This window comes from Macaca fascicularis, chromosome 19 (assembly GCF_037993035.2).
Source record: "Macaca fascicularis isolate 582-1 chromosome 19, T2T-MFA8v1.1".
Lineage (NCBI taxonomy): Eukaryota > Metazoa > Chordata > Mammalia > Primates > Cercopithecidae > Macaca > Macaca fascicularis.
Genome location: NC_088393.1, coordinates 46,503,455 through 46,520,844, shown reverse-complemented (window position 1 = coordinate 46,520,844; position 17,390 = coordinate 46,503,455). Strand labels below are relative to the sequence as shown.

At 50.9% G+C, this 17,390-nt stretch overlaps 1 protein-coding gene across 1 annotated transcript; it reads left to right on the top strand.

Annotated features, from left to right (window-relative positions):
- Positions 1-5,905: 5,905 nt before the first annotated feature.
- Positions 5,906-8,717, top strand: RPS16 (ribosomal protein S16). Its single transcript, XM_045378436.3, has 5 exons — positions 5,906-6,007; positions 6,145-6,246; positions 8,168-8,264; positions 8,360-8,407; positions 8,507-8,717. Exons 1-5 carry the CDS (start codon positions 5,960-5,962, stop codon positions 8,650-8,652), a joined length of 441 nt encoding a protein of 146 aa, XP_045234371.1. The 5' UTR covers positions 5,906-5,959; the 3' UTR covers positions 8,653-8,717.
- The last annotated feature ends 8,673 nt before the right edge of the window (positions 8,718-17,390 follow it).

The following is a 17,390-nucleotide window of genomic DNA, read 5'->3' as shown; positions in this document are numbered from 1 at the left end:
GTAGGGCTCTGGATAATCCCAACCTTAAGGGCTGACACTATGCCATACTGTACTTATGTGCAAGTTAGAAAAAGATGCTCAGGGGGGAGGGGGGAGGGGGGAGGGATTGCATTGGGAGTTATACCTGATGTAAATGACGAGTTGATGGGTGCTGACGAGTTGATGGGTGCAGCACAGCAACATGGCACAAGTATACATATGTAACAAACCTGCACGTTATGCACATGTACCCTAGAACTTAAAGTATAATAATAATAATAATAAATAAATAAATAAAATAAAATAAAATAAAAAACTACAGAAGTACAAAAAAAAAAAAAAAAAGAAAAGAAAAGAGGCCGGGCGCGGTGGCTCAAGCCTGTAATCCCAGCACTTTGGGAGGCCGAGGCGGGCGGATCACAAGGTCAGGAGATTGAGACCACAGTGAAACCCCGTCTCTACTAAAAATACAAACAAAAAAATTAGCCGGGCGCGGTGGCGGGCGCCTGTAGTCCCAGCTACTCAGGAGGCTGAGGCAGGAGAATGGCGGGAACCTGGGAGGCGGAGCTTGCAGTGAGCCGAGATAGCGCCACTGCACTCCAGCCTGGGCAACAGCGTGAGACTCCGTCTCAAAAAAAAAAAAAAAAAAAAGAAAAGAAAAAGACACTCAGCTGGGCACAGTGGCTCCTGCCTGTAATCCCAGCTCTTTGAGAGGCCAAGGCAGGAGGATCACTTAAGCCCAGGTGTCCAGACCAGCCTGGGCAACATAGTGACACCCCATATCTAAAAAAAAAAAGGTCGGGCATGGTGGCTCACACTTGTAATCCCAGCACTTTGGGAGGTCGAGGCAGGCGGATCATGAGATCAAGAGATTGAGATCATCCTGACCAACATGGTGAAAACCCGTCTCTACTAAAAATACAAAAATTAGCTGGGCATGGTGGCGCATGCCTGTAGTCCCAGCTACTCGGGAGACTGAGGCAGGAGAATCGCTTGAACCCAGGACGCAGAGGTAGCAGCAAGCAGAGATTGCGCCACTGCACTCCAGCTTGGTGACAGAGCAAGACTCCGTCTCAAAAAAAAAAAAAAATTAGCCATTCATAATGTCACGTACATGTGGTCCCAGCTACTCTCGAGGCTGAGGTGGGAGGATTGGTTGAGTCTAAAAGGTCGAGACTGCAGTGAGCTGTGATTGTGCCACTGCACTCCAGCCTGGGGGACAGAGCAAGACCCTGTCTCAAAAAAACAGAAAAGAAAAAGACCTTCCTTAAGTTCCTTCTACCTTCTAAGGCTTGATTTTATCAGAACAAGATACTTTACTGCCATCTGCTGGAAACCGACAAATATGCAAATCTACAATGTCCAGGCTGTGAATACAGTACCGTCTTTGTAGATGTGGGATCCTTATTCAGTGTACAACGTTCACATCCATACATGGCGGTCGTGTCTATCTTATAGGATTGGTGTAAAGAGTAAATAAGCTAACATACTTAAAGCATTTAAACCAATATATGGCACAGAGTAAGCACTATTTACATGTAGCTGTAGTCATCATTTGTTATTATATGCCTCCCTATTCTAGGTATTGGAGACAGCGGTGACCAAGATATATCTGTCGAGACTAGGGGCTGGGTCAGGAGACAGTCCCACTACCTCCTCCCTGCAACATATTCATATGGTCACACAGCTACCCTCACACATGGAGACCACTGAATTCTCTCAAAACCTCCAACTGCAGAAAGAAGCAAATACAGTACTCACCGGAGATCATCTGGGGTGTAGAGGGTGTCATCATTTTTGTTTCCCTACAATTCAGGGGTAAGGAGGAGAATCAGATCTTGGAGGGAAAGAGGCTGACCCTTCCTCAAACACACCCCCTACCACGCCCCGTCAATTGGCCCACCCCTGTCTGCTGGCTCTGCTCCCCACTCACTAGTATCTTCAGAGGGCTGCAAGGAAGTAAAAAGGCTCCCTGCAGCAGAGGGGCATTCCTAGGTCCCTCCAGGGCTGTACAAGCAGGAGGATGATCCACAGAAGCAACACCGGCACCTTGCTCACTCCCAGACATTCTCTGGTGCTTGACCTGGGGTTCTGGAAGACAGAGGTACAGGAAGGTGGAGCAGACTGGAGGACTGAAGTGGGTGAGGGGAACTCCCCCTCCACCTCCCCCCGCCGTCCTATCCCGATTGTTCCACCCAAGCCACAGATAATTCAGGGAGTGTGCCCATAGAGGCTGGGGAAAGATGGTGACCCCAAAGTCGGGAGGGCCTAGGTCACAGCGCTCTCTGACTCCCAAGCTCAGGGACGATACAAGACTTAGCAAGAGTGTGAAGATCAATCTGGAGAGACCAGAGAACCTGAACTCCCCTACCCAACGGGCCCTTAAGACAGTGCAGGCTAGGCCAATAGCCTTGGCTCACACCTGTAATCCCAGAACCTTGGGAGGCTGAGGTGAGCTTGAGGTCAGGAGTTCAAGACCAGCCTGCCCAGCATGGTGAAACCCTGTCTCTACTAAAAAATACAAAAATTAGCTGGGCATGGTGGTGCATGCCTGTAATCCCAGCTACTCGGGAGGCTGACACAGAACTGCTTGAACTCAGGAAACAGAGGTTGCAGTGAGCTGAGATCAAGCCACTGCCCTCCAGTCTGGGCGACAGAGCGAGACTCCATCTCAAAAAAAAAACAAAAATTGGCCAGGCACAGTGGCTCACGCTTATAATCCCAGCACTTTGGGAGGCCGAGGTGGGTGGATCATGAGGTCAGGAGATCAAGACCATCCTGGCTAAAACAGTGCAACTCGTCTCTACTAAAAATACAAAAAATTAGCTGGGCGTGGTGGTGGGTGCCTGTAGTCCCAGCTACTCCGGAGGCTGAGGCAGGAGAATAGCGTGAACCCAGGAGGCAGAGCTTGCAGTGAGCCGAGATCGCGCCACTGCACTCCAGCCTGGGTGACAGAACGAGACTCTGTCTCAAAAAAAAAAAAAAAAGGAAAAATTATTGGTCAAGTGTAGTAGCAGAGGCCCGTAATCTGGGCTACTCAGGAGGCTGAAGCAGAAGAATCTGTAATCTCAGCTACTCCAGAATCTGAAGCAGGAGAATCGCTTGAACCAGGGAGGCGGAGGTTGCAGTGAGCTCAGATTGCACCACTGCACTCCAGCCTGGATGACACAGCGAGACTCTATCTCAGGAAAAAAAAAAAAAAAAATAGACAGTACAGTTAGAGTGTGTGCATCCTCTCGTCTGCCTCTGTCTTCATTGGAAAACACCTGTGCTAGCCTTTATCTATGTCTAGGTGAATATTTGAGGTCTCAGCTCTCCTTTTTCATTTATTTAATTTTTGAGACAGAGTCTTGCTCTGTCACCCAGACTGGGGTGCAGTGGTGCCATCTCAGCTCACTGCAACCTCCACCTCCCGGGTTCAAGTGGTTCTCCTGCCTCAGCCTCCCTTGTAGCTGGGATACGGGTGCCTGCCACCATGCCCAGCTGATTTTTGTATTTTTAGTAGAGGCGTGGTTTCACCATGTTGACCAGTCTGGTCTTGAATCCTGGGCTTGAGTGATCCTCCCGTTTTGGCCTCCCAAAGTCCTGGGATTATAGATGTGAGTCACTGCACCTGGCCTCTGTCTCAAGTATTTTGGAAACTTCATGCCTGCCTTTATCTCTTTTGTCTGAGGGTTGGCCTCTCTGCCTCTAACTCTGTCACTGGGCTTGTTTTGGGGGTCAATCTCTTGACTGTCCTGGTCTCTCCCTTTTCTCTTCCTCTTCTCCCTTGGCCCTTTCATCTTTCTCTTCTTCTCCACGTGTGCCTACGTTTCTCTCGGCTGTCTCTGTGTCCCTCCAGGTCAGACTCTAGGGACTTCCTTCCTCCCTCCTCACAGCCCCTCTCCTGCCTCACTCTTTTAAAGCTGGACTCCAGGCTGGATTTTCCCTCTGGCCCCAGACCTGCCCTCCAGTGTCTCCCTGTCTCCACCCTCTTTGGCAAAGTGTGCCACCACGTCCTTTTGAACCTTGGATCCCAGACCCTGTACTGCCAGAGAAACTGAGGCAACTGTGGGCTCCCTGTAGCCCTGAGAGAGGAATCTCTGGGCTGGGGAGAATCTTTATAGGGAGAGAGGCAGGGACATCTGCTGGCAGCCAGAGGACAACCCAAACCTGGGGTTCCTCAGGTGGGGTTGGAGAATTCTGTGGGGAGGAGGCCTAAGTGGAGGGTGATTTGGGGGAGAGGAAAAAGATGACTGGGAGATTCTGGAGAAAGAGATTCTAGGGGCCGGGCGCGGTGGCTCATGCCTGTAATCCCAGCACTCTGGGAAGCTGAGATGAGTGAATCACTTGAGGTCAGGAGTTCGAGACCAGTCTGGCCAATATGGTGAAACCCCATCTCTACTAAAACTACAAAAATTAGCCAGGCGTGGTGGTACATGCCTGTAATCTCAGCTACTCAAGAAGCTGAGGCACGAGAATCACTTTAACCCGGAAAGCAGAGGTTGCAGTGAACAGAGATCATGCCACTGCACTCCAGCCTGGGGGACAAAGCAGGACTCCGTCTCAAAAAAAAAAAAAAGATTCGGCCGGACGCGGTGGCTTGTGGCTCACGCCTGTAATCCCAACACTCTGGGAGGCTGAGATGAGTGGATCACTTGAGGTCAGGAGTTCGAGACCAGTCTGGCCAATATGGTGAAACCCCGTCTCTACTAAAAATACAAAAATTAGCCAGGTGTGGTGGTGGATGCCTGTAATTCCAGCTACTCAGGAGGCTAAGGCAGGAGAATCTCTCGAACCCGGGAGGCGGAGGTTGCAGTGAGACGAGATTGCGCCACTGCACTCCACCCTGGGCAACAAGAGCGAAACTCTGTCTCAAAAAAAAAAAAAAAAAAAAGGTGGGGGGAGATTCTAGGGTTGGGACACAGAAGAGGTGAATTATTGGGGGAGGGTCTCTGAGGAGAGGGGAATTCTAAGGGGAGTAAAACTCCAGGGAAGGCAGTTGCTGGGAAGAGGAGTCTCGGAAGGGAAATAAATTCAGGAGAAAGGTAGATTTTGAGGGACGGGTCTCTGAGAGAGAAGTTTTTGTGGATTTGCGGGGCGGGGTGTTCTGGGAAAGGGGGACTTTCTGGGAAAGGGTGATTTTCTGGGAAAGGGGGATTTGCCGGGAAAGGGAGATTCTGGAGGAGGGAGATTCCAGAGGTACTGGGTCCTGACAAAAGGAAGATTCTGGCAAGGGTGACTGAGGGGACGAGGACCGAATGGAGGGAGATTCAGTGAAAAGGGGGGTCTAAGTTGAGCGCTCTTAAGAGGAACATTTGGGGTTGGCCTTCTGAGAGAAGGATGGGAAACATTCTGGGAAGAGGAGACTGAAAAAGGAAGAAAATTCTGGTGAAAAGGAGATTCTGAGGGGAGGGGGCTCTGAGGGGGAAAGGATTCTGGAGAGGATCCCCAAGGAGGGGGATTCTAGGGAGGACAGGATTCTGGAAGTCCTGAATCTGAGAATCCAGCCAGATTTCTTGCAGTAGATTCCAGAGGAAAGAATCTGATGCGGGGGAATCGGGGAAGAGTCCAGAGGGGAGAAAGCTAACAGGTAGTGGGAGGGTGGGAACAGATTTAAAGAAGGGACGAAGGGAGATTATTAAAGAGCCAGAACGCAAAGGAGAGCTGCGGCAATCGACAACTACCGAAGACGCGAAGCACATTCACGAAGCGTTCTCTTCAATCCGCACACTACACTCCCACGACCCGCCCCTTCCGCCCACAGAGCCCGCCACTTCCGCCTCACTGTGCACGCCCGCTCTGTGCTCCTAAGGGCCTTCCCGCGGCTGATCAGACGCCCCGCCCCTTAGCCGCAACAGAAGCCGTAAAGCTCTCTCCCGTCGCGACGCAGCGCTCAAGGCGCCTGCGCAGACCCTGAAAAGCGGCCAGGGTGGCCCCGAGCTTCCCTTTTCCGGTTGCAGCGCCGCGCGGTTAGGTTCTCTCCTTCACGCTCGCAGCCATGCCGTCCAAGGGCCCGCTGCAGTCGGTGCAGGTCTTCGGACGCAAGGTGAGCTAGACGCCGGATGGGAAGGGGAGGGGAAGGAGAAGGTCAGGGTCTGGGAGAGGACGGTGGGCAGGAATACAGGGGGCAACATGGGAGCTGGAGCCCGAGCTCACGGGGCCACTCTCTCTTGTATCCCACAGAAGACAGCCACAGCGGTGGCGCACTGCAAACGCGGCAATGGTCTCATCAAGGTGAACGGGCGGCCCCTGGAGATGATTGAGCCGCGCACGCTACAATACAAGGTGCTGGCATCGGGCACCGGCGTTGGGTGGATGGAGGACTCTTGGAGATATAGTAGCCCGTGAAAGCTGAGGGGGCTGGTATCAGCAGCGGGATGTTTAGAAGTTGTATTGGTTGTATAAAAGTGGGGTATTTGGCAATAGAGCCGGGCTTGAGGTTCAGAAGATGTAAAAGCTGAGATGGGGGTGTTGAAGATTAAGGGGTTGCTTTGAAAACTGGAATGTTAGGAAGTTCATCTAACTGGGATGCGGGGGGACCCAAAGGGTGGAGGAACACCAGTTTCATAGCTTTATTTTCACCAAGATCAATGTTTTGATCCTGATAAACCCCAAGCGTCTAAAGCAGCGTTTAGACATTGTAAGTGCTCAGTAAGTATTGAAATAGCTTGAATTTGGGTCTGATTATTTTTTATTCTATTTATTTATTTGTTTTGAGAGGGAGTCTCGCTCTGTCGCCCAGGCTGGAGAGTGCAGTGGCACGATCTCGGATCGCTGCAACCTCCACCCTCCGGGTTCAAGCAATTCTCTTGCCTCAGCCTCCCGGGTGGCTGGGACTATAGGCGCACACCACCACGGCCGGCTAATTTTTGTATTTTCAGGAGAGACGTGGTTTCACCATGTCGGCCAGGCTGGTCTAGAACTCCTGACCAGCCTGGTGAGCCGCGCGGCCGAATTTGGGTCTGTTTAAATGCTTGCTTGTGAAAGGGGTTCTTCTGTTCCCTGTTTGGGACTCTCAGTTTCTTTGGCTCAGAATGGAAAGAAACCAGAGTCTGATTTCTGCCCCTTCTGAAGTTTACTACTTTTAAAAGGAAGAATATGTACATTGCAGGGTCAGTTAAAAAAAAATTTTGTTTTTAGATATGAGGTTCTTTTTTTAAGAACAGTATCTTGCTGTCACTCTCCCTGGAATGCAGTAGCACAATCCTAATGAACTTCAGCCTTGAATTCCTGAGTTGAAGATCCTTCCACCTCAGGCTCTCGGTTGCCAAGACTACAGGCACATCACCATGCCTGCCTCATTTCAGAAATTTTTTTTTGTAGACATGGTGTCTCACTTTGTTGCCCAGGCTGGTCCTTGATCTCAGGTGATCCTTCTGCCTGGACTGGGATTACAGATGTGATCACCATGCCTGGCCTTGAATTTAATAAAAATTCTGAGATTCCTTTGTATAGCAGATGTTGAATGTTATTATTGGCTGTCACTTTATTTGAAGGATTTGTATGTGTATCCTCTGTTGAGTTTTGGGGACATAGCAGTAATCCAGATGACTTCAGGTCTTCCTTCATGGACCTGCCAGCCTAGCTGGGGAGAAGGACTGGGCCTAATACCAGAAGCTGATCCAAAGTGGTCAGAACTGGGGAAGGAGACCTGTGAGCTGAAAGCAGGTAGAGAAAGTATCCAGACAGAGGCACTGGTAAAAGACCTAGAGCTAGCTGGGAAAGGTCTAGGGACAGGGACAGGTTGTATTGTATTGTAATTCTGGAAATCCGTGAGGCTCAAAGAAAAGGCAGAGAGCTCAGGTGGGAAATAGAAAAGGCACCTGAACAGTCCAGGGGATGGCTTTCGACTGTTTGCAACACCCTTGGGAGTTTCAGAAGCCACTGGTATGCTGCTTACTGTTCAGCCTTCTAAGAACCAGTCTTAGAGATAGGGTGTTTGAGGTCCTGGAGGTACACAAGTAGGAGGGAGCCCAGATCTTGTTCCCTTTACCTTGCCTATGTTTCCTGCCACTTCAGCAGTCTCATAATCTGGCTTCTTTTACTTTTCTCTGTAGGGGGGCTCGGAGTGACACCCTGAGCCCCATCCACTAGTACTTTGAGGCCAGTGGTGGCAGAAGCCACAGAGACAAGGAGAAGCCCAGTGAGATGACCAAGTTGCCCAGCATGTAACTGAAATCCCTGTTCATTCCCCCTGTTCCTTTAGCTGCTGGAGCCAGTTCTGCTTCTCGGCAAGGAGCGATTTGCTGGTGTGGACATCCGTGTCCGTGTGAAGGGTGGTGGTCACGTGGCCCAGATTTATGGTGAGTCCCAGGAACTGGGCGCATAGGGGAGGTGGCTCTGGGAGGGAGGCCTTCACAGAACTCCTGTATCCTTTATATGTGTGTCTTCCTCACAGCTATCCGTCAGTCCATCTCCAAAGCCCTGGTGGCCTATTACCAGAAATGTGAGTGAGCATGGGTCATTCCCATGAGGTAGGTGGGTGTGTGGGGATCACGTCAAGAACTCTGATTATCTAAATCTTCGTCCCTACTCTTCTTGCCAGATGTGGATGAGGCTTCCAAGAAGGAGATCAAAGACATCCTCATCCAGTATGACCGGACCCTGCTGGTAGCTGATCCTCGTCGCTGCGAGTCCAAAAAGTTTGGAGGTCCTGGTGCCCGTGCTCGCTACCAGAAATCCTACCGATAAGCCCATCATGACTATCAAAATTCATCTGTATAATAAACAGTTTTTGAGGGATTTTAAAGTTTCAAGAACTGTGCGTGGCCTTATGTGTTGGTATCGGATGTTTAACCAGACAGAAATCAGTAAACATCCTCGACCTTTTGCCAGTCTGGATTTTAGCCCTCCCCGGAAGTGGTCACACTGGGCTTGGTGTGGATGGGTGGAGGCAGAAGGCAGGGGTCTCTGTCTCTGTACCTCCCGTAGAGTCCAGTGTGCAGGCACAGCTGAGATGGGAGTGGTTTGGGCCATTGGTGGCTGCAGACCTTGGTGGATATATGGCTCATCCTTGTGGGTGTCTATTTTTTCAATCCCAGCCTCCCAAATATCTTTTTTTTTTTTTTTTTTTTTTGAGACGGAGTCTGGCTCTGTCGCCCGGGCTGGAGTGCAGTGGCCGGATCTCAGCTCACTGCAAGCTCCGCCCCCCGGGTTCCCGCCATTCTCCTGACTCAGCCTCCCGAGTAGCTGGGACTACAGGTGCCGCCACCACGCCCGGCTAGTTTTTTGTATTTTTTTTAGTAGAGACGGGGTTTCACCGTGTTCGCCAGGATGGTCTCGATCTCCTAACCTCGTGATCCGCCCGTCTCGGCCTCCCAAAGTGCTGAGATTACAGGCTTGAGCCACTGTGCCCGGCCCCAAATATCTTGGATTACAGGTATCCATGGGTTTCACTATATTTGGTCAGGCTGGTCTCAAACTCCTGACCTCAAGTGATCCACCTTCCTGGGCCTCCCAAAGTGCTGGAATTATAGGCAAGAGCCACCATGCCCAGCTGAATTTTTGTTTTTGTAGACAGGTCTCACTGTTGCTCAGGCCTGGTCATCTGAGCTCAGGCAGTCCTGCTGCCTCAGCTTCCCAATGTACCCCCAAGTTACAGGTACAAGCTACCATGCCTAGCCAATGATCTTTAATACAAAGGAAACAAGGAGAGCCCAGTGGGGTGGCTCACAACTGTAATCCCTCTGAGAGGCCAAGGCTGGTGGATCACCACAAGGTCAGGAGTTTGAGACCAGCCTGGCCAAGGTGGTAAAACCCCATCTCTAATAGAAATACAAAGATTCGCCGGGCGCGGTGGCTCAAGCCTGTAATCCCAGCACTTTGGGAGGCCGAGACGGGCGGATCACGAGGTCAGGAGATCGAGACCATCCTGGCTAACACAGTGAAACCCCGTCTCTACTAAAAAAATACAAAAAATTAGCCGGGCGAGGTGGCGGGCGCCTGTAGTCCCAGCTACTCGGGAGGCTGAGGCAGGAGAATGGCGGGAACCCGGGAGGTGGAGCTTGCAGTGAGCTGAGATCCGGCCACCGCACTCCAGCCTGGGCGACAGAGCGAGACTCCGTCTCAAAAAAAAAAAAAATACAATGATTTGCTGGGTGTGGTGGTGGATGCCTGTAATCCAGCTACTTGGGAGGCTGATTCAGAGATTTGCTTAAACAGGTGCCTGCCACCATGCCCAGCTAATTTTTTTGTATTTTTTTAGTAGAGTCAGGGTTTCACCATGTTGGCAAGGCTGGTCTCAAATTCCTGACCTCAGGTGATCTGCCCGCCTCGGCCTCCCAAAAGTAGTGGGATTACAGGCATGAGCCACCGTGCTGGGCTGGCAGCTTTCTCTATGGGGATCTAGGGACTTGGTCTGTTGATGACTACTGTGTAATAAGAGGCAGCATGCAATGAGTTCTCAGCTGCTACCACGAGTCCACTGTACCAGGCTACAGGGATCATAGAACATTTCTGTCACTGCAGAAAGTTCTGGGGAACAGCACTGGTAAACAGGGAACGTATAGAAGTAAAAAGTAGCTTGTAGACAAAGTCACCTTTAGGTTTTCTCATTTTGTAGAACAGGAAAGTAGAACCAGGAAGTTGCTTGCCCAAGGACACAGTAAAAAGTCAAAGTGGCTTTTTTTTTTTTTTTGAAACGGAGTCTCGCTCTGTTGCCAGGCTGGAGTAGTGAGATCTTGGCTTACTGCAACCTCCACCTCCCTGGTTCAAGCGATTCTCCCTCAGCCTCCTGAGTAGCTGGGACTACAGGCATGTGCCACCATGCCCAGCGAATTTTTGTATTTTTAGTAGAGACGGGGTTCCACCATGTTGGCCAGGATGGTCTCAATCTCTTGACCTTGTGATCTGCCCACCTCGGCTTCCCAAAGTGTTGGGATTACAGACATGAACCACCGTGCAGGCCAGTTTTTGTGTTTTGTGTTTTGTTTTTGTTTTTTTTGAGACAGTCTCCCTCACCAAGGCTGCCCAGGTTGGGATGCGTTGGTGCCATCTTGGCTCACTGCAACCTCTGCCTCCTGGGTTCAAGTGACTCTCCTGCCTCAACCTCCCGAGTAGCAGGGACTACAGGCACATGCCACCGCACCCGGCTAATTTTTGTATTTTTAGTAGAGATGGAGTTTCACTATGTTGGTTTATCCATGTTGGCTAGGCTGGTCTCTAACTCCTGACCTTGGGATCTGACCGCCTTGGCCTCCCAAAATGCTGGGATTACAGGTGTCAGCCACTGCGCCCAGCCTAATTTTTGTATTTTTAGTAGAGACGAGGTTTCACTATGTTGGTTTCTCCATGTTGGCTAGGCTGATCTCTAACTCCTGACTTTGGGATCTGACCGCCTTGGCCTCCTGAAGTGCTGGGATTACAGGTGTCAGCCACCGCGCCCGGCCTAATTTTTGTATTTTTAGTAGAGATGGGGTTTCACTATGTTGGTAAGGCTGGTCTCAAACTCCTATCTTCAAGTGATCCTCCCGCCTCAGCTCCGCCTCAGCCTCCCAAAGTGCTGGGATTACAGGCATGAGCTACCATGCCAGGCCCAAAGTGGCATTTTGGACAGGCAACTGGGCTGTAGAAGAGCCCAGGTTCTTTTTTTCTTTATTTTTTTATTTATTTTTATTTTTTTGAGATGGAGTTTTGCTCTTGTCGCCCAGGCCGGAGTATAATGGCGTGATCTCAGCTCACTGCAACCTCCGCCTCCCAGGTTCAAGCAATTCTCCTGCCTCAGCCTCCCGTGTAGCCGGGACTACAAGCGAGCACCACCACGCCTGACTGATTTTTGTATTTTTAGTAGAGACAAGGGTTTCACTATGGTATCCAGGCTGGTCTTGAACTCCTGACCTCAGGTGATCCTCCTGCCTTGGCCTCTCAAAGTGCTGGGATTAACAGGCGTGAGCCACCACGCCCAACCTGGAGCCCAGGTTCTTTTTTTTTTTTTTTTTTTGAGACGGAGTCTCGCTCTGTCGCCCAGGCTGGAGTGCAGTGGCCAGATCTCAGCTCACTGCAAGCTCTGCCTCCCAGGTTTACGCCATTCTCCTGCCTCAGCCTCCCGAGTAGCTGGGACTACAGGCGCCCGCCACCTCGCCCGGCTAGTTTTTTGTATTTTTTAGTAGAGACGGGGTTTCACTGTGCTAGCCAGGATGGTCTCGATCTCCGGAGCCCAGGTTCTTGACTACCAGTTTAGGTTGTCACAAATCTGCTCAAGAGGCCCCATCTCTACCCTGTGGCCCCTCAATATGAGGAGCTAAGGAGTCAGGGTGGCCGCTTGTGGGAAAAGCACAGAAGGCTGTGGGACTCAGGTGGTGCCTGACAGCCTGGAGGAGTCACGTGGGCTCCTTGAGGGGAACCAGGGGCTGCTGGCCGGTAGGAAGAGTAGTCAGGGAGACCATGTCTGTGGTGAGTTATTTTTTTATTTTTTTATTTTTTGAGACGGAGTCTCGCTCTGTCACCCAGGCTGGAGTGCAGTGGCCGGATGTCAGCTCACTGCAAGCTCCGCCTCCCTGATTTACGCCATTCTGCCTCAGCCTCCCGAGTAGCTGGGACTACAGGCGCCCGCAGCCTCGCCCAGCTAGTTTTTTTGGTAATTTTTAGTAGAGACGGGGTTTCACTGTGTTATCCAGGATGGTCTCAATCTCCTGACCTCGTGATCCGCCCGTCTCGGCCTCCCAAAGTGCTGGGATTACAGTGTGGTGAGTTATTTTCGGGTGCCTATCACCTCAACTTGTTCATTCGCTTCCCTTGAACACCTGTGGCGGGCCATGTGCTCATCATGGGCCACTGAGGGACCACAGCCCTCTTACCCCTCCCAAGGAGTCACAGATGACGCAAGGGTTGCTGCCGGTGCTGGAAGAGGAGTTGGGCTTCAAAGCACAGTGCATCCTCAGCGTCTTGGATAGGTGCTCGGAAATGGACTTAAGCAAAACAAAGCAGATCCTGTAATAACAGTCCTTTAAACAAATTGGTTTCCTTATACGTCCTTTCGCTTAAGGTCACAGTTTCCAAGAATCTATTGATGACGTTAAGTGAGAGCTTAGTTGAGTGGCTAATGACTCATAGGAAGCTAGTGAACTTCATTGTTTGGGGAGCGCAGCAATCTCTACTTCCTAGTTCCAGCCTCTGCAGGCAATAGGGAGGTCCCGCACTTAAATGCTCAGGGGCAACGTTTAACAACTCGAGATTTTTTGTCCTGTTGCTCATTTTCTATGTACCTGCCCTAGTCGATACAGTAGCCAGTGCTCAGAAGCTATGTATGGCTACTAAGGGGGGCTGCACAAATTAGAACATTTCCATCATCCAGGAAGGTTGTATGGGACAGCACTGACACAGGATACGTAAAAGGAGTGGGGGGCCGGGCCCGGTCGCTCACGTCTGTAATTCCAGCACTTTGGGAGGCCAAGGCAGGTGGATTACCTGAGGTCAGGAGTTCGAGATCAGCCTTGCCAACATGGCGAAACCTGGTCTCTACTAAAAATTACAAAGAAAAAAAAGCCGGGCGTGGTGGCGGGTGCCTGTAGTCCCAGCTACTCTGGAGGCTGAGGCAGGAGAATCGCTTGAATCCAGGAGGTAGATGTTGCAGTGAGCCGACATTGCGCCACTGCAGTCCAGCTCTGGGTGACAGAGTAAGACTCCTCCTCAAAAAAAAAAAAAAAAAGAAAGAAAGAAAGTAAAGGAAAGGAGTGGGGTTCATGGAGCATCGGGTTGTTGGAGGTGTCCACATCCCTGCGAGATTGGTGATACAGGATGAGAAAGCTACCCTAGGGGCAAAATGTTTTGCAGCTCGCCAAGTTTTGCGTTGCAGCCAGAGTTAACTTGGGTTAACTAGGTTTAGCTGGCATTGACCTAAATGTCCCGGAGAGGACAGCGGGCACCATTCTTATCCTTTCGGAGCCTGATTTAGCTGTAGCTCTGATGCGGACTGGCCTCAGAACCAAGGTAGGCCAGCAGGAAAGGTATTCCTGAGGAGGTGACGGAGCTGGGGCCGAGAAGCAGCAGTAGGAGTTGGGCGGGAGGGAGGAATGGAATTCACAGACACCAGGAGGAGGGGCGGAGGCAAGCCTGGCGCCCATGGTTTTCCCGGGGGGTCCAGAGACCCCCTTATTGAGGCTCCTGGCTCTTTCCCAGAGGCACAGCTGGGACACATCTGGACTGGAAAGGGGCTTGCCTCTCCTTCCCAGCTCCAGGCCTTGGAGTAGACAGGCCCCTTCTCCCTCCCTGCCTCCTCGAATACCGGGAATTCCGACGCCGCTGGAAGCCCAAGCCAGGCTGAGAACTTCCTTCAGCCGGGAATGTGCAGCTGGGGCGGAGGAGGGGAGCATCGGCTGCTGCGGTCCTGACCTTGGGGAGGCTGCAGTGGAGTGGATCATTCCAGGCTAAGGAGTTCACCTCTGTCGCCCCAGGGCCCCCAGGACACAGCCCCGGCCCTGGTGTACAGTAGCCAGTCAATAAACAGTAAGTGAGCAGAAGCCAGCAGCTAATATTTATTGAGCCAGGCCCTGTGCTGGCAACTGTACTCAGCTAATTATCAGAATCCCCTGAGGCGTGCACAGCACCAGGCCACAAGCCTCATGCTGGCAAGGCAGTGTTCTCTCTTGTATCCCCACTGGCAAGAACAGCACCTGGCACAGGACAGGCACATTTATGGGTATTTTATTTGTTTATTTTTATTTATTTATTGTTTTTGAGACGGAGTCTCGCTCTGTCGCCCAGGCTGGAGTGCAGTGGTCGGATCTCAGCTCACTGCAAGCTCCGCCTCCCGGGTTTACGCCATTCTCCTGCCTCAGCCTCCCGAGTAGCTGGGACTACAGGCGCCCGCCACCTCGCCCGGCTAGTTTTTTGTATTTTTTAGTAGAGACGGGGTTTCACCGTGTTAGCCAGGATGGTCTCGATCTCCTGACCTCGTGATCCGCCCGTCTCGGCCTCCCAAAGTGCTGGGATTACAGGCTTGAGGCACCGCGCCCGGCCTGTTTTATTTTTTTGAGACAGAGTTTTGCTTGTCTCCCAGGCCGGAGTCCAGTGGCGCAATCTCAGTTCACTGCAACCTCCACTTCCCAGGTTCAAGTGATTCTCCTGCCTCAGCCTCATGAGTAGCTGGGATTACAGGCGTCTACCACGCCTGGCTTTTTGTATTTTTAGTAGAGACGGGATTTCACTATGTTGGCCAGGCTGGTGTGGTCTCAAACTCACCTCAAGTGATCCACCTGCCTCGGCCTCACAAACTGTTGGGATTACAGGCATAAGCCACCGCACCTGGCCAGGACAAGCAAATTTAATGGCAGACTTGAGCAAAGCTGTGTGGATTCAAGTTTCAGTGCTGCACCTTCCTAGCTGTGTGACTAGGCAAATCCCTTAGCCTCTCTGTGCCTGCCTCAATTTCCTCACTGAGGCAGGCACAGACTGAGGATTAAAAAACATGCTTACTTGCATATTAGGGATGTTATGAGGACAGTGAACGAGCTTATATAAAGTGGCTGTAATGCTCATAGTATGTGCTTAGTATCCAGTAAATTGCAGCTTATTTGCTGTTAACTGATTGCTGAAAATTCAGATTCCTGGGCAGAGTGTGGTGGCTCACGCCTGTAATCCCAGCACTTTGGGAGGCCAAGGCAGGCGGATCACCTGAGGTCGAGTTCAAGACCACTATGTTCCAAGACCACTATGGCCTGGCCAATATGGCGAAACCCCGTCTCTACTACAAAATACAAAAATTAGCTGGGCGTAGTGGTGGCCGCCTGTAATCCCAGCTACTTGGGAAGCTGAGGTGGGAGAATCACTTGAACCCGGGAGGCAGAGGTTGCAGTGAGCTGAGATCATGCTATTGCACTCCAACCTGGGCAACAAGAGGGAAACTCTGTTTAAAAAAAAAAAAAAAAATCAGATTCCCAGCCAGGCATGATAGCTCATGCCTGTAATGCCAGCACTTTGGGAGGCCAAGGTGGGCGGATCACTTGAGGTCAGGAGTTTGAGACCAGCCTGGGCCAACATGGCGAAACCCTGTCTTTACTAAAATTACAAAAATTATCTGAGCATGGTGGTGCATGCCTGTAATCGGGAAGCCGAGGCATGAGAATTGCTTGAACCCAGCAGGTGGAGGTTGCAATGAGCCAAGATTGCGCTATTGCACTCAAGCCCGGGTGACAGAGTGAGACTCTATCTCAAAAAAAAAAAAAAAAAAAAAAAAAATCAGATTCCCAAGCTCCTCCTGCCCTGGGGGTCCTGATTCAGTCAGTCAGGACTAGATCTGTGATTTGAATGATGCTCCCAAGCAAGTCAGAGGTTCAAACATATTTGGGAAGTGGGAGGATACGCTCCCTAAATCTTTCAATGATCCCAGGAGGGAAGTACCGTTGTGTTCATTTTGTAGATGAGAAAACCGGCTCAGAGGCAGGACCCACACCAAATCAGTAAAGATGGGACTTGAATTCATAGCCAGGACACCAGGGTGCGTTAGAGAATCCCAGGGGAGCTTACATAAATAATGTGCTAAAGCACAAGATGCTAAGTATTTGATGAAAGCAGCTAATATCAGCACCAAAGACACTGCTTAAATTGTGCCTCTCCCTGGGCATACCACTGCTGGAACAAGGGGGCAGACAGAACCTAACATAAAAGCCTTTTGTCTCCACGACCTGAATTATTTTGCTGGGGGAGGGAGCATGTGGATGAATTGTGGAGGCTGCCAACTGGGGGGAGGAGTGAAGGGATCTGAGGTATGTGAGTGGGCACAAGAACCGGGATATTCATGAGGAACTGGTGGTGAGGATGCCAAGGGAAATCAAGACAGATGTGGGACAGACTTATTCCAGAACCCCAAAATTGATCTCCCCTGTATCAGCATGGAATTGTCTCTGAAGTGTCATAGTACTAAGACCCAGAAGAGTCTAGTGATGGAGGGATGGGTATGTCGATGGACTGGGAGATGGCTGGGTGAATATGTATGGATGGCAAAATGAGTGGGTGAATGGACACAGATGGAAATATGGAGGGAGAGATGGATGGATGGAGTGCTGGCTGGGGAAGATGGGTAAGTGGGATGGTGGATAAATGGATGGAGGGATGGAATGCCAGATGGGGGTAGAATGATAAAGGGATGGGTGGGTGAAGAGGGCAGACAGTTGGATAAGCAAGGTAGAGAGGTGAGATGAGGGACTGAAGATGGGTAGATGGAGAGGGAACGTTAGATGGAGCAACAGCTGGATGGACAGGTGGAGATGGCAGGGTGGGTGAGATGAACGGATGGTGGGAGACGTTAACTGTATAAATTGCCAAGGGAATGGATTTCTAGGGTCTACTTGAAGCAGAGCTTCTTAACTTGGCTTTCCTGAATGGGCGTCAAGCAGTTCACACACCTGCTGAAATCACACTCCAAATTATAGTGGATCCATTTTCCAATAATTCTCAAAGGAGTCTGAGATTCCCCAAGTGTTCAGAACCACTGA

Bases quoted from the DNA above. Each gene is read 5' to 3' on its own strand.
- RPS16 (XM_045378436.3), top strand. From the start codon at position 5,960: ATGCCGTCCAAGGGCCCGCTGCAGTCGGTGCAGGTCTTCGGACGCAAG. The intron at 6,008-6,144 runs GTGAGCTAGACG...TGTATCCCACAG, and splicing joins TGCAGGTCTTCGGACGCAAG to AAGACAGCCACAGCGGTGGC. The intron at 8,265-8,359 runs GTGAGTCCCAGG...TCTTCCTCACAG, and splicing joins TCACGTGGCCCAGATTTATG to CTATCCGTCAGTCCATCTCC.